The sequence below is a fragment of the Sardina pilchardus genome, chromosome 14 (assembly GCF_963854185.1).
Source record: "Sardina pilchardus chromosome 14, fSarPil1.1, whole genome shotgun sequence".
Taxonomy (NCBI): Eukaryota; Metazoa; Chordata; class Actinopteri; order Clupeiformes; family Clupeidae; genus Sardina; species Sardina pilchardus.
In genome coordinates this window covers 3,994,439-4,006,938 of record NC_085007.1, presented here as the reverse complement: position 1 = coordinate 4,006,938, position 12,500 = coordinate 3,994,439, and the positions used below count along the sequence as shown (strand labels likewise).

General features: G+C 50.8%; 1 protein-coding gene across 1 annotated transcript in view; it reads left to right on the top strand.

The window, feature by feature from the left end:
- LOC134100605 (ephrin type-A receptor 5) overlaps positions 1-12,500 on the top strand; it is a 63,840-nt gene that overhangs the window by 41,019 nt on the left and 10,321 nt on the right. Inside the window, 6 exon segments of the mRNA XM_062553895.1 lie at positions 2,472-2,513; positions 2,516-2,595; positions 3,998-4,157; positions 4,950-5,052; positions 10,802-10,869; positions 11,715-11,840. Of these exon segments, the coding sequence (XP_062409879.1) occupies positions 2,472-2,513; positions 2,516-2,595; positions 3,998-4,157; positions 4,950-5,052; positions 10,802-10,869; positions 11,715-11,840 (579 nt within the window).

The following is a 12,500-nucleotide window of genomic DNA, read 5'->3' as shown; positions in this document are numbered from 1 at the left end:
ACCACAGGAGGATGACCTCTCCTGTAAACATAAACACAAACACACACACAGAGCCTCAGCCCTCCAATCAACTCTACTGAAGTACAGCACAGAAGAAAGATTTAGATTGCACAACTATTTGTCAAAGTTAATGCTGGTTACTCAAAAACGTAGTTGAGAAACTAGTAGCTTTATTAGCTAAGTTTGTGTAAACAAACAAGGTTAATTGGTTACTGTGTGTGTAATCGTGTACGGTTGAAGTAAAGTACAGGAGTGTCTGTCAGAGCTGTGAAGAACATAAAGTAATTCGTCCCCATCGTAGCCACAAAGAGCCACATTAGTTCTAATTCTGTCTTCAAAACAGGAGTGTTTGGGAGGAAAGTTTCCTCGCTGTCCTGGCAGGTTTGGCAGGGCATGTCACTGCTCCGCGCCGCGTCTCCCCCGCATCTCAGCCTCGCCTCGGCCGCGTCTGCGTCTTCAATGTCTGGAGCTGGCAGGTGCTGCCACGCGCCGAGGCCAATCCCCTCTCGGCGCCACGGCAACACTTCCTGCGCACAGGCATTAACGAGAGCGCGATCTCACATCCTGTGCCACACTTCCTATCGGAGCGAGGTGTTCCATCTGTTAATTATCGCAGCTTGCCATCGTTGGGTTTTTTTTTTATTGTATTTTTTCATTATAAAAGCTCAGACTTGCCACAGTATCTCAGCACTGCTTCATTCTCTCCTTTCAAAGGCAGCTCAAGCACAGCAGAGACTAGCACAAGAGCGCCAGGCTACGGTGTCAGTGTCGTTTAACACTTATTCAGTGTCATTGTCATTTAGCACTTCTTCGGTGTCAGTGTACTTTATACTTTTTTTTTTTTTTTTTTTTTTAGAAATGCACCCCCTTTTTTTCACCACTTATCTTGCTATCTGGATTCGTTTAAGTTCCACTATCCTCAGCCATCAGCGGGTGGGACAGCTTTTCTTTTCCACTTTTAAGAGGCAGGATAAAGTGAGATGGGCCTCAGGTGAACGAGCCCTCCCCTCATGCCAGGGGACCTTTTGTTTGGATGGAAACTCTCTCTGATTGTTTCACCGCCTCTGTCATCGCTGATGGAGATCAAAGCTCCCCCCTACGGCCCCCAACTTACGGATTATTGAGAATCAATAGCTTAAAAAGTGGCGTCTCTCCTGAAAGTCAACATTTAACAGGGCTGCCAGACTGTTTAAGTGGCCGGGCCACCCTCCACAAAAACAACACAAAAAAAAATAGACGGCTCCTTTCTGCCGCTGCGTCCGTATCGGATTGCGCAGTATTCCGTTTCAGGCTTTTAAGATAGGAGTGATTGTAGTCTGGTCTGGACCGAGGGGTGTTCTGTTACGCTTTGTGAGGAGAGCCAGAGGATCAGACCACTTGTCCTCCTCCTCCTCCTCCTCCTCCACCTCCTCCTCCTGCTCCATACATGCTATTGAGCACTGAAGGCCGCCCAGGATACCGTGGCAATCAGATCAGCACCTGAGGGATCGTTTCAGCACTTAAACGCCCTTTTTATCTCACTGCTTCAGTCTAACACGTCCATTCAGGGATATGGAATAGTCTTGCGTTTCAGCCAGCATGTTGGAATGACTTCGCTCGATCTGTTTCCCTCTTGCTATTGTGCCTCGAGGTCAACTCGGGGTCAACTGCAGTGGCCCAGCAGAGAAAGGCTGGTCTATGAGGTGGTGCCGGATTGCCAGATGTCCATTTTACTCCTTACATTCCTTCATTGGTCATTATTTGTGGGAATGGCTGTCTTAGTGTCCTTACCTGGACACTCCTCAATAACACAGTAACACAATGGAGCCCAGCTAAACCACAGTACAACACAGCAGAGATAAATGCCGTGTAAATACCCAAGTGTGACATAATGGAGCAAAACCCAAATGTTTCCTATTTCAAATGAGAGGACTTTACTGTAATTATGTATATTTGAGTATAGTGCTTAAGATACGTTGTGCCATGAGAGTTAGATGTTTTGTACTCAGACCCTTTTGCAGCAAATGTGGAGAGAAAGACAGGCAAAGGAGTAGTATAGAGTATGTGTGTGTGTGTGTGTGTTTGTCAGAAGCCCCCATCAAACAGCCAAGATAAAAGTGTTGTCAAACCTCATGCCCAGATTGTCGTGCACGTGAACAATCTGTGTTGGGCTTTATTTATTTATCTATTGTTTTACTGTGCTGATTTCCTAATGCAAGTCTTGAATCATAATTGTCTACCAATTAATGTGAAGTGTCTGGTGATTATGTGGGGGAGATGGTGGATTAAGACAGTCGGAGGAGAAACATGCTCAAAACACCAAAATGGCACGACGACTACTCCTGTGACTTGTCTGTTGGCAATTACAAAACATTGCATCATGGTAACATGCCATCTGAAGCCCCCCCGAAACAGCTCCCCTTGATTTGAAGTGAAAACTGAAGGAGTTATTTTATTTTTGAATGTATCTCGTCTCTCCCCTCTCTCCTCAGCTCCGTCGCCCATCACCGTGGTGAAGAAAGGCCAGACGGGCAAGACAGCATCGCCTTGTCCTGGCAGGAGCCCGACCGCCCCAACGGCATCATTCTCGAATACGAGATCAAGTACTTCGAAAAGGTAAATTGCCACGGCGTCCACACACCTGTCTCAAGGTCACCTGGCTGTGGTCACTGTGAAGCCTGACTTGGGGGCTAATGTTTAAATGAGTTGGTGTAGTAGCCTCAGCAACTTGCATAGTGTTTCGCCTTCCCAGTGATGAGGCGAGATGATTAATGTTGGCGTGGCTATCGAGTGAAATGGCGAGACCGTAGGTGTAAACCAAAAGCAATTGAGCGGTTATCTCCTGTTTCAAGCAGGTGACATATCATTACCTGAACAATAGGAGCCGCGCCACTGATGGATGGCTTTGGCGTCACCTTTTTTACTGCACTTGTCAGGATCGCGGCACGCACGCCTCAAGTGGGCCTCCGTTTTAAAACCGCCCTTGAATTGACACCGCAATCCCCCGTCTTCCCAGAGCAAAATCCCCCCCCTTTTTATGTGCCCCTGCGTAGGTGACTTGGCAAGGGTACAGGCGTTCTGCGCGGGCATGAATGCGGGCGGGCGGGCGGGCGGGCGGGCGGTTGGGACTCGGAGCGGGAGATTTAGCTCCGAGTCCCCTCAGGCTGCAGGCGTTGGCAGACGGGAGCAGCGGCGGCAGCAGAGGAGGAGGCAGGAGAGCTCACAAAAGACTGAAACCAAAACCTCCGCTGATCCCCGCCTCTGATTGCCTGTCAGCGGCAGCGCATGGCTTTAGGGAGGACGGGGGGAATGGTGCGGGGGGGGGGGGGGGGGGGTTCAGGGAGGATGGGAGTATTATGCGGGTGTGTGTGTGTGTGTGTGCGGGGGTGTGTGTGTGCAATTCAAGATGGGGTGGAAGGGGATCAGGCTGGAATAGAGGAGCTCTGCTATATGACATCAGAGCATGTATGTCCACAGTCTGGGAAGCACTGATATGAGGCTGGGTTAAGAGAGGAGAGAAGAGAGAGAGGGAGAGAGTGAGAGGGTGGGGGGAGAAAGAGAGAGATGGAGAGAGACAGAGAGGGACAGGAGGGAGAGAGAAACAGAGAGCATGCAGAGAGGAGGCACAGGAAAGACAGAGAGAGAGAGGGAGAAATAGTAGAAATGGAGAAAGAAATGGAGAAGGAGAGAAAAAGACAGCAGCAACCCCCACCCCCACCCCCCCCCCCACCACTCCTCGTCTGCGCTGCGGCCTAGACTAATGGAGGGGTTCCATTTAACACGGTGCTTAAGCCCCACGACAGGCAGACACAGGAAAGTGATATGACCCTGTGGCCCATAACCTCAGAGGAGACACACACACACACACACACACACACACACACACACACACACACACACACACACACACTAACACACACAGACAGACACACAGACACACAGACAGACAGACAGACACATGCTTTTCTCCATTAGTCTTTATGGCTCTCCTTTCCCCTCTTCTTCCCTGCCGCCACAGGATCAGGAGACCAGCTACACCATCATCAAGTCCAAGGAGACGGCCATCGTGGCGGACGGCCTGAAGCCCTCGTCGGCGTACATCTTCCAGATCCGAGCTCGGACGTCGGCGGGCTACGGCGGCTTCAGTCGGCGCTTCGAGTTCGACACCAGCCCTTACCGTAAGCACAGGCTCTCCGGATGCCCCGTTTGCCCCCTCGGTCCACTCCCAAATCTCTTCAAACGTCCCGAAACTCTCCGAACGTTCCCCTTGTCCATGCAGCCATTTCCCCTCGGTCCACTCCCAGATCTCTCCGAACATCCCCTAAAGCTCTCCAGCTTCCCCTTGTCCATGCGCAAAACAAATCAACCCGCATGGCAAAGCCCACGCACGAGATTAGCTCTCATTGTTAGCGCTGATTAGCGAGCACTCCACCCTCGGCTGCCCTCCCCGTAAGAATAACATCAACAGAAAATAAAGCCTAATTGTGCCTTTTGTTTGGGCGCGCTCTGTTCCCACACAGTGCAGCTGCTAACAATGCAAAGACATCATTTCTGCTAGAGGCATGTGGCCAAGGAATTGTGCGGGTTGATTTGGTGGCGGTGTGTGTGTGTGTCTGGGCGTGAGTGCGCATGTGTGTGTCCACATTTCTGTGTGTGTGTGTGTGTGTGTGTGTGTGTACACATATGTGTGATATGTGTGTATGAATGCATGTCTGTCTGTGTGTGTGTGTGTGTGTGTGTGTGTGTGTGTGTGTGTGTGTGTGTGTGTTTGTCTGTGTGTGAGCGCTGTCCACAGGAACATCCCTGTCACTCATCCACTTGGCCCCACTGCTACAAAAACATATCACACTACAGCTCCACAGACACACACACACACACGCGCGCACACACACACACACGCACGCACGCACGCACGCACACACACACTGTGTCCTGGTTGCTGACGGCCTCTTCCTGCTTTTGTGCTGCAGTAGCGGCGTCCAGTGAGCAGGGCCAGGTCCCCATCATCGCCGTGGCCGTGACCGTCGGAATCATCCTGCTCGCACTCGTCACCGGCTTCCTCCTCAGCGGACGGTAAGATCAACATGTGGCCACCATCCACACACTGTCACCACTGTACACACACACACACACACACACACACACACACACACACACACACACACACACACACACACACACACACACACATATACACCATCACTGTCACAAACACACACGCTGTCACCACCATGCACAAATACACACACATACTAACACACATACTGTACACACACACACACACATACACACAATGTCACCACTCTGAGGGTGTGTGGCTACAGATATCCATGTGATGGTAAGATGTATTAAGAGATCGGAGAGTGTGGCTAGTCTATCTTTAAGATGAGCCCATCCCCAGAGAGCATTTGTTTGTCTGTTTTATTTATATTTCTTTGTAAATAGCATTTCTGTATTTTGAAGTTCCTCCTTTAGATGTCTCCCAATTGACAATGACATAAAATGTGATTCACAACTATCACCTATTTTCAAGTTTTGTTAGCCAGGCCAGATAGAGTGCAGTGGTGCTTCAGGGCGTGATTTAAGATGTGTTCATTCTCCCTGGGGGTCGGTGGGGGCAAACCCATAACCGTGTTGCTTTGTGCTCATGAGATTCAGTGATTCTGTGGGAAACGCCGCTCCGTCCTCTCCATGTAAACAGTCTTTTTTGGGGGAGATTTTGTCGATCGCGATCACGTTTTACAATGGCTGCGGCGGAAACCGGCCCCAGTAACAATATCCTGCTCGCACACATGGCGTCCTACTTTGCATGGCGAGCGGAGCGTCTTAAAAACAGACACTCGGCGTCCTCGGACGACGGCGCGTCATTGTTTCCGCACCGGCGAGGGAAACAAATGGAGAAGCACTTTATCTGGCAGTAATAAAAAAACGCTGTTGGAATATCGCGAGGTGCAATTGGAGGAGTCTGGCAGCTGTCCATCAATTTCTCGCAAGCCGCCACCCCGTTTTTCATTTCAAAGCCCACAGCCTTTAATGAAATCACTCGCATGGGGCGCCGATAACATCATCTCGTTGCTACGGAGATACAGAGAAAGACAGCGCAGAATGTGTTGCGTTTTACGCTTGGCAGGAAATGACATTTGCATTTAACTTTTTGGCACGTTTAGTCATCGGAGCGTTTGTGTGGCGTCGAGTTATGGCGGAGCTAGAACTAGTTGACAGAGCGCGGTGCGCTGAGTAAATGTCATAGAGAGGCACCAGGATGTGGGAGAGAGACCAGCACCCAGAGAGCTCCAGCGGAGGGTGACGGCGGCGTCTTTTGTCCCCAGAGGGAGGGCTGCCAGTGGGGGAAGAATCTGGAGCACGGAGGGGGGTCTGCGGCCTCTGGCTCCTGCCGTGTACCCGACCGTTTGTTCTGACGGACTCCTGTGGCTCTCTTCCTCCTCCTCCTCCTCCTCCTCCTCCTCCTGCTCCTCCTGCTCTCCTGCCTCTTTCGTCCTTGAACTCGAGCGCCACCTTTAATTCTCTGCTGTCGCCCTGTCCAGCCACCCGTAGATCTACGCCACAGTGCCGGACGACACCAGAGCACACACACTCGCTAGCCTTCACACAGCCCAGCCTGGGGCCCACGCTGCTGTTTCAAATTCCCCCTTCCTCTCCTCCTCTCCCTCCCCCTCTCCCTCTCTCCCTCTCTCCCTCTCCCCCTCTCCCTCTCTCCCCCTCTCCCTCCCCCTCCCCGAAGGACACCAGCATCTGAAACAAATCGCTGAACGCGCATTAGTTTATGGGCTGTCAGTTATCTCGCTGCCTTGACTCCTCGGTAACCTTCTGCAAGCACCTGGCCCCCCCTCATTTTTAAAACAGTAGGTGTGGAGTGGAATCTGTCAGAGACGGCCATGCGAGGCACTGACCATCCTCCCCCACTACCCCCCGTCACACACACACACACACACACACACACACACACACGCAGATACACAGACACACATACAGTACACACACACATATGCAGACACACAGACAGGCATACAGACACACACACACACACATACGCACACACACACACACACACACACACACACACACACACACACACAGAGACACACATACACACACACGCACATCTCACTTGCGCTTATCTCTGAGTAGAAATAAATGGCAAGTGTCCCATTTGGAGGGTGAGAGGGCAAGACCCCCCCCCCCCCCCCCCCCCATGGCCTCGTGGCTCTCCCCTCTATCTGGCCTCTGAAATGAGATGTAAATGATGCATGGCGAGGGGTCAGGGTCACTTCCATCTGCCGTAGCCCCGAGGTCTTCCTCGCAGTCGTTTAAAAACCACATCAGCCCACCCCACCCTCAACCGACCCCACCCTCACCCCACCCCACCCGGCCCCATCTCTACTACGAGGCCGTCTCAATTCACGGAAATGGGAATTTCAGTTGATGTCCTGCAAAAGGCCGGCACACACGCACACACACACACACAGCTGAAGACCTGAACTCGCCGCTAATGGAGGGAGGCTCAGTAAGGCCCTCACACACACACACACACGCACAGCTGAAGACCTGAACTCGCCGCTAATGGAGGGAGGTTCAGTAAGGCCGTCCAACACCAACACACCAGTGGCTTGATTTGATTTTACGGGGGAGGGGGACTACTGTGGTGTCTGGCCTTCTACAGTGAGACTCTGCGACAGACATGTGGTGATGTGTGAGTGTGTGTGTACTGTACGTCTGTGTGTGTGTGTGTGTGTGTTTGTGTGGAGAGGGAAGGGGGCACTTCTACCACTGGAGGAGAATGCAGATGTGTACAGCTGTGGCCTCTGGTCCTCCACAGCGTGGCTCTGTGACAGACATGTGGTGATGGGTGTGTGTGTGTACGTGTGTGTGTGTGTGTGTGTATGGGGAGAGCGGAGGGGGTCGCAGACGTCTGCTCCGGGGGCTCTGCCATCATTTCTGGTGACGGCCAGACGGTAGCGCAGCGCAGTCTCTGGGCAGCGGAGCGGAACGTCCAGACGCATTAGGCACAGAGGGCACACAGCTGGGGGTTCCCAGTGTCCTCTCCTCTCCTCTCCTCTCCTCTCGTCTCCTCTCCGCTCCTCTCCTCTCCGCTCCTCTCCTCTCCGCTCCTCTCCTCTCCGCTCCCCTCCGCTCCTCTCCTCTCCGCTCCTCTCCTCTCCTCTCCTCTCCTCTCCGCTCCTCTCCTCTCCTCTCCTCTCCGCTCCTCTCCTCTCCGCTCCTCTCCTCTCCTCTCCTCTCCGCTCCTCTCCTCTCCGCTCCTCTCCGCTCCTCTCCTCTCCTCTCCGCTCCTCTCCTCTCCTCTCCGCTCCTCTCCTCTCCTCTCCTCTCCGCTCCTCTCCGCGCCCAGCACGCACTGGCCACCGCTGGCCAGCGCCCGGTCAATATTTGCACCATTTTGTTTGCCGATAGTTTTTGGAGCAAGCCGCACGGGACGTACTGTAACAGGGAGTGTGTGTTTTGGGGTGGGAGGGGGTTATTCATGTCATGGATAAGCTGATAGGGAACGCTGTGGGTGTGTGTGTGCGTGTGGTAGAGGGTGTGAGTTGGGGGGCCCAATTTAAAGCCCCTGGAAGTGGAACACAGGAAGTTACTGGGAGTAGCAGTGGGGTAGGTAGTCTAGGGTTGTGTGTGTGTGTGTCTGTGTGTTTGTGCAGGGTATGTGTGTGTGTGTGTGTGTGTGTGTGTGTGTGTGTGTGTGAGCAGTGGCGTCTGACTCACGGGCTCCAGTGAACCGAATGCTGAGCTGAGCTCTCCCCTGGGGGACCCACGACCGCAGCTGAATCCTGCTGGATTAGGGCTGTGTGTGTGTGTGTGTGTGTGTGTGTATCTGCGTGTGTGTACTGAATTAGGATCGAGCGCTCTCTGATAGGGCCTGGCCTGACAGACCAAAATACACACAGGATAACAAAACAATCATTGCACCCCCCCCCCCCCCCAACACACTGACACCCCCACCTCGCCCCTCCAACCAGGAAGCCCCCAGTTTTCATCCTAACAGAAATAATCTGCTGAGAGATGCACCCGCGTCCATGCCCACACACACACACACACACACACACACACACACACACACACACACACACACACACATGCACACACACCCTCAGACGGACACACACACACACACACACACACACACACACTCACACTAACACACACGCGCGCACACACACACACACACACACACACACACACACACACACACACACACACATACACTCACACAGCCCCGGAAACCGAGAGGAAGAGAAAAGTCACATGGGCCAGGCAGTGTGGACGGAAGATCAATGGAGTCATGTTACAATAGTGCGAGTATTAGCACTCTGTCATAATATTGACGGGGGCCGGAGCAATGAGGCAGACCAGTGCTCAGGGTAGCGGCAGGATGTTGATTTTACGGGCCTCAACCCCACTCCCTTTCTGTCTCCCTCCCTTTCTCTCTCTCTCTCTCTCTCTCTCTCTCTCTCTCTCTCTCTCTCTCTCTCTCTCTCTCTCTCTCTTCCTGTCTCTCTCCCTCTCTCTCTCAATTTCAATTTCAATGGAGCTTTATTCGCATAACTCAATGAAGCAGTGTTGCCAAAGCAAACATATAACAAAACAACACAGATACAATATCTGTTAAAAAAAAATAAAATACAGAATGCAAATAAAAGTAATTAAAAAGTTAAAAAAGAGAATTCAAAAGTTAAAAAAGAGAATGATAAATGAAACCTAAAATAATACCGTATTGCTATACATACTATACATATAATTATCAATGTGCTATCATGAGTATTGATTATTGATAGAAAGTAAAGTATGTCACAATGTGGGTCACTCACTTCCTCAATTGATGTTACTGTGTTAGTGTAACCGGTACTTTGCTTTCATGCAAATGTTGGTTCCTGATTCTGCTGAATGTACTGCATTCAATCAGGATGTGTTTTTTTTTGTTTGTTTTTTACTTTTCCCTCATTGTGGTAGAAGACTCTTTCTCTCTCTCTTTCGATCTTCTCTCTCTCTCTCTTTCTCTGTTGCTTGGTCTGCCTTTTCAAATTGTGTGGAATTGACTTACATTTAATATATTAAATACATATGAAATACATTTAATCACATAGTTAAATGAAATGTTGCTTTTGACATCATACAAATAAACAAAACTGGGAGCTCCGAATACTGATCCCAAACCTTTTGCTATTTAAGCATTTTCACCGCTGTTGGGATTACACCTGCTACTTAAAATGTGGACATTTCTCACTGCCAAACAGCTGTGTGTTGTCATTAGTAATAGCTATTCAATCGCTCTGCACACGTCTTTACATGTTAACGCACACAAATCCCACTTTTTCCTTGACATTTCTATCAATGCATTTGCATGAGTAAGAACATCACATAGCGGTCAGAATGTGTCTATACCCAAGGTTTGTTCGTAGTCGTACATCCCATACTGTATTTTTAGATGCACACACTGTATGGACACAACACCTAACATGGATGTAGACGTGTCAGTCTGTCTGCTCCTGGGGGTCCACTCTCCCATGTGCCCCTGGGTCACTACGAGTGCTCCCGTCACAAAGTCCAGTTCAATTAGACACCGTCCAGAGACAGCGAGGCCACAGGGTCTGAGTGTGGACTGACCGTGCCATTGGAAGTGTGTGTTTTTGTGTGAGAGGAAAGCTGTTGACAGCGACACAGACTGATGTGAAAGTGATGTATAGCTCATTCTGTTTCTCTCTGTCTCTGTCTCGTGTGTGTGTGTGTGTGTGTGTGTGTGTGTGTGTGTGTGTGTCTGTGTGTGTGTGTTGTGTTATCCCTATCCCAGACGTTGTGGCTACAGCAAGGCTAAACAGGACCCCGAGGAGGAGAAAATGCATTTCCACAATGGCCACAGTAAGTCACCACACACACACACACACACACACACACACACACACACACACACACACACAGTCCTACTGTCTATGTTCCACAGGGGGGTCATGTAGAGTTCAGTACACTCAAACCAACCCCTCATCCCATCCTCAACACCATGCATCAGCATCCCTCTTTCTCTCTCTCTCTCTCTCTCTCTCTCTCTCTATCTCTATCTCAGACATTGTTATGACATGCTGCCCTCTCACAAACACACATTCATTCACACACTTGTGCTCGCACACACACACACACACACACACACACACACACATACACGTGTCAGGGGCACACATTTGCCCTACTTCATCTGGTGGTTCTCTTAGAGTGTATTCACCAAACACCAGCAGCAGTGAAATGTGTGTGTGCTGCATCAGTCAATCTTTGAGAACACTGTACTGATGAGTGAAAAAGTGCACTGTTGCAGGAAGCTACTGTATGTGATGTTTCTAATTGGTTTAGTGTTGGAATCCCATATTCCGTAATCAGAAGTGTGTCATGTGGAGTAGGAATATGAACGGAGAGGAAGTGAAATGAAAGTGTGTGTGTGTGTGTGTGTGTGTGTGTGTGTGTGTGTGTGTGTGTGTGTTGTCTCGTCTCACTCCCAGATTTCCAGCCACTGCTCCTCTCCTCTCTGTGTGTTTCAGACGTAAACACCTTTTTCATGTAGTGTTGCGTAACTCTCCTCTCAGGAAAAACTGTGAAGTGGCGCCTCAGAAAATCTCTCTTTTTTTCTCACCCCTCCTCCCATCCCCTCCTCTCTCTCTCCCTCTCCCTCCATCCCTCCCTCCCTCTCTCTTTCTCTGCTCCCTCTCTCTTCACAGTCAAGTTCCCCGGAGTGCGCACATACATTGATCCTCACACCTACGAGGACCCCAACCAGGCCGTCCACGAGTTTGCCAAAGAGATTGACGTATCGTGCATCACCATCGAGAGAGTGATCGGCGCCGGTGAGTGAATTTATGTTAATGCATGTTAATGTAGTTGGACGGGGAGTCGGAGGACTGTTTGTGTGTGTGTGTGTGTGTGTGTGTGTTGGGGGGGGGGGGGGGGGGGGGTGCTGGGTCATTTTAGCCCAGGAGTGTGTGTACCTGCCCTGGGCTGTGGCGGCCTCCTCACATGGCGCCCCACCTCTCCACACAGCTTCCCACCCGGTTACTCATGCTGAGGGTGTTTACGTAACGGAGGAAGACAAACACCGTCTGTCTGTCTGTCTGTGGTGTGAGTGTGTCTGAGTGCTGTGATGCACTGTGCTTGTGCTTGTTAGTGTTGTGTTGTGTGATGCTCGTATGGTGTGTGTGGTGGGTGCAATGTGTGTGTGTATTTATGTGTGTGTGTGGTGGGTGCGGTGTGTGTATGTGTGGTGGGTGTGTTGTGTAAGCAAAGCAAAAGAAGGATGTTGGTGTGTTACTCTCTCTCTTTCTCTCTCCTTCTCTGTCTCCTCCTTCCTCCCTTCTCCCTTCTTTCTCTCCCGAGGCTTTTTGTGAGTGTGAGTGTGTGTGTGTGTGTGTGTGTGTGTGTGTTTAAGTGTTTATGTGTCCTCACACCTGTCCACTCTGCCCCAGGTGGGTTTGGAGAAGTGTGCTGTGTGTGTATGTCTGCTGTGTTTG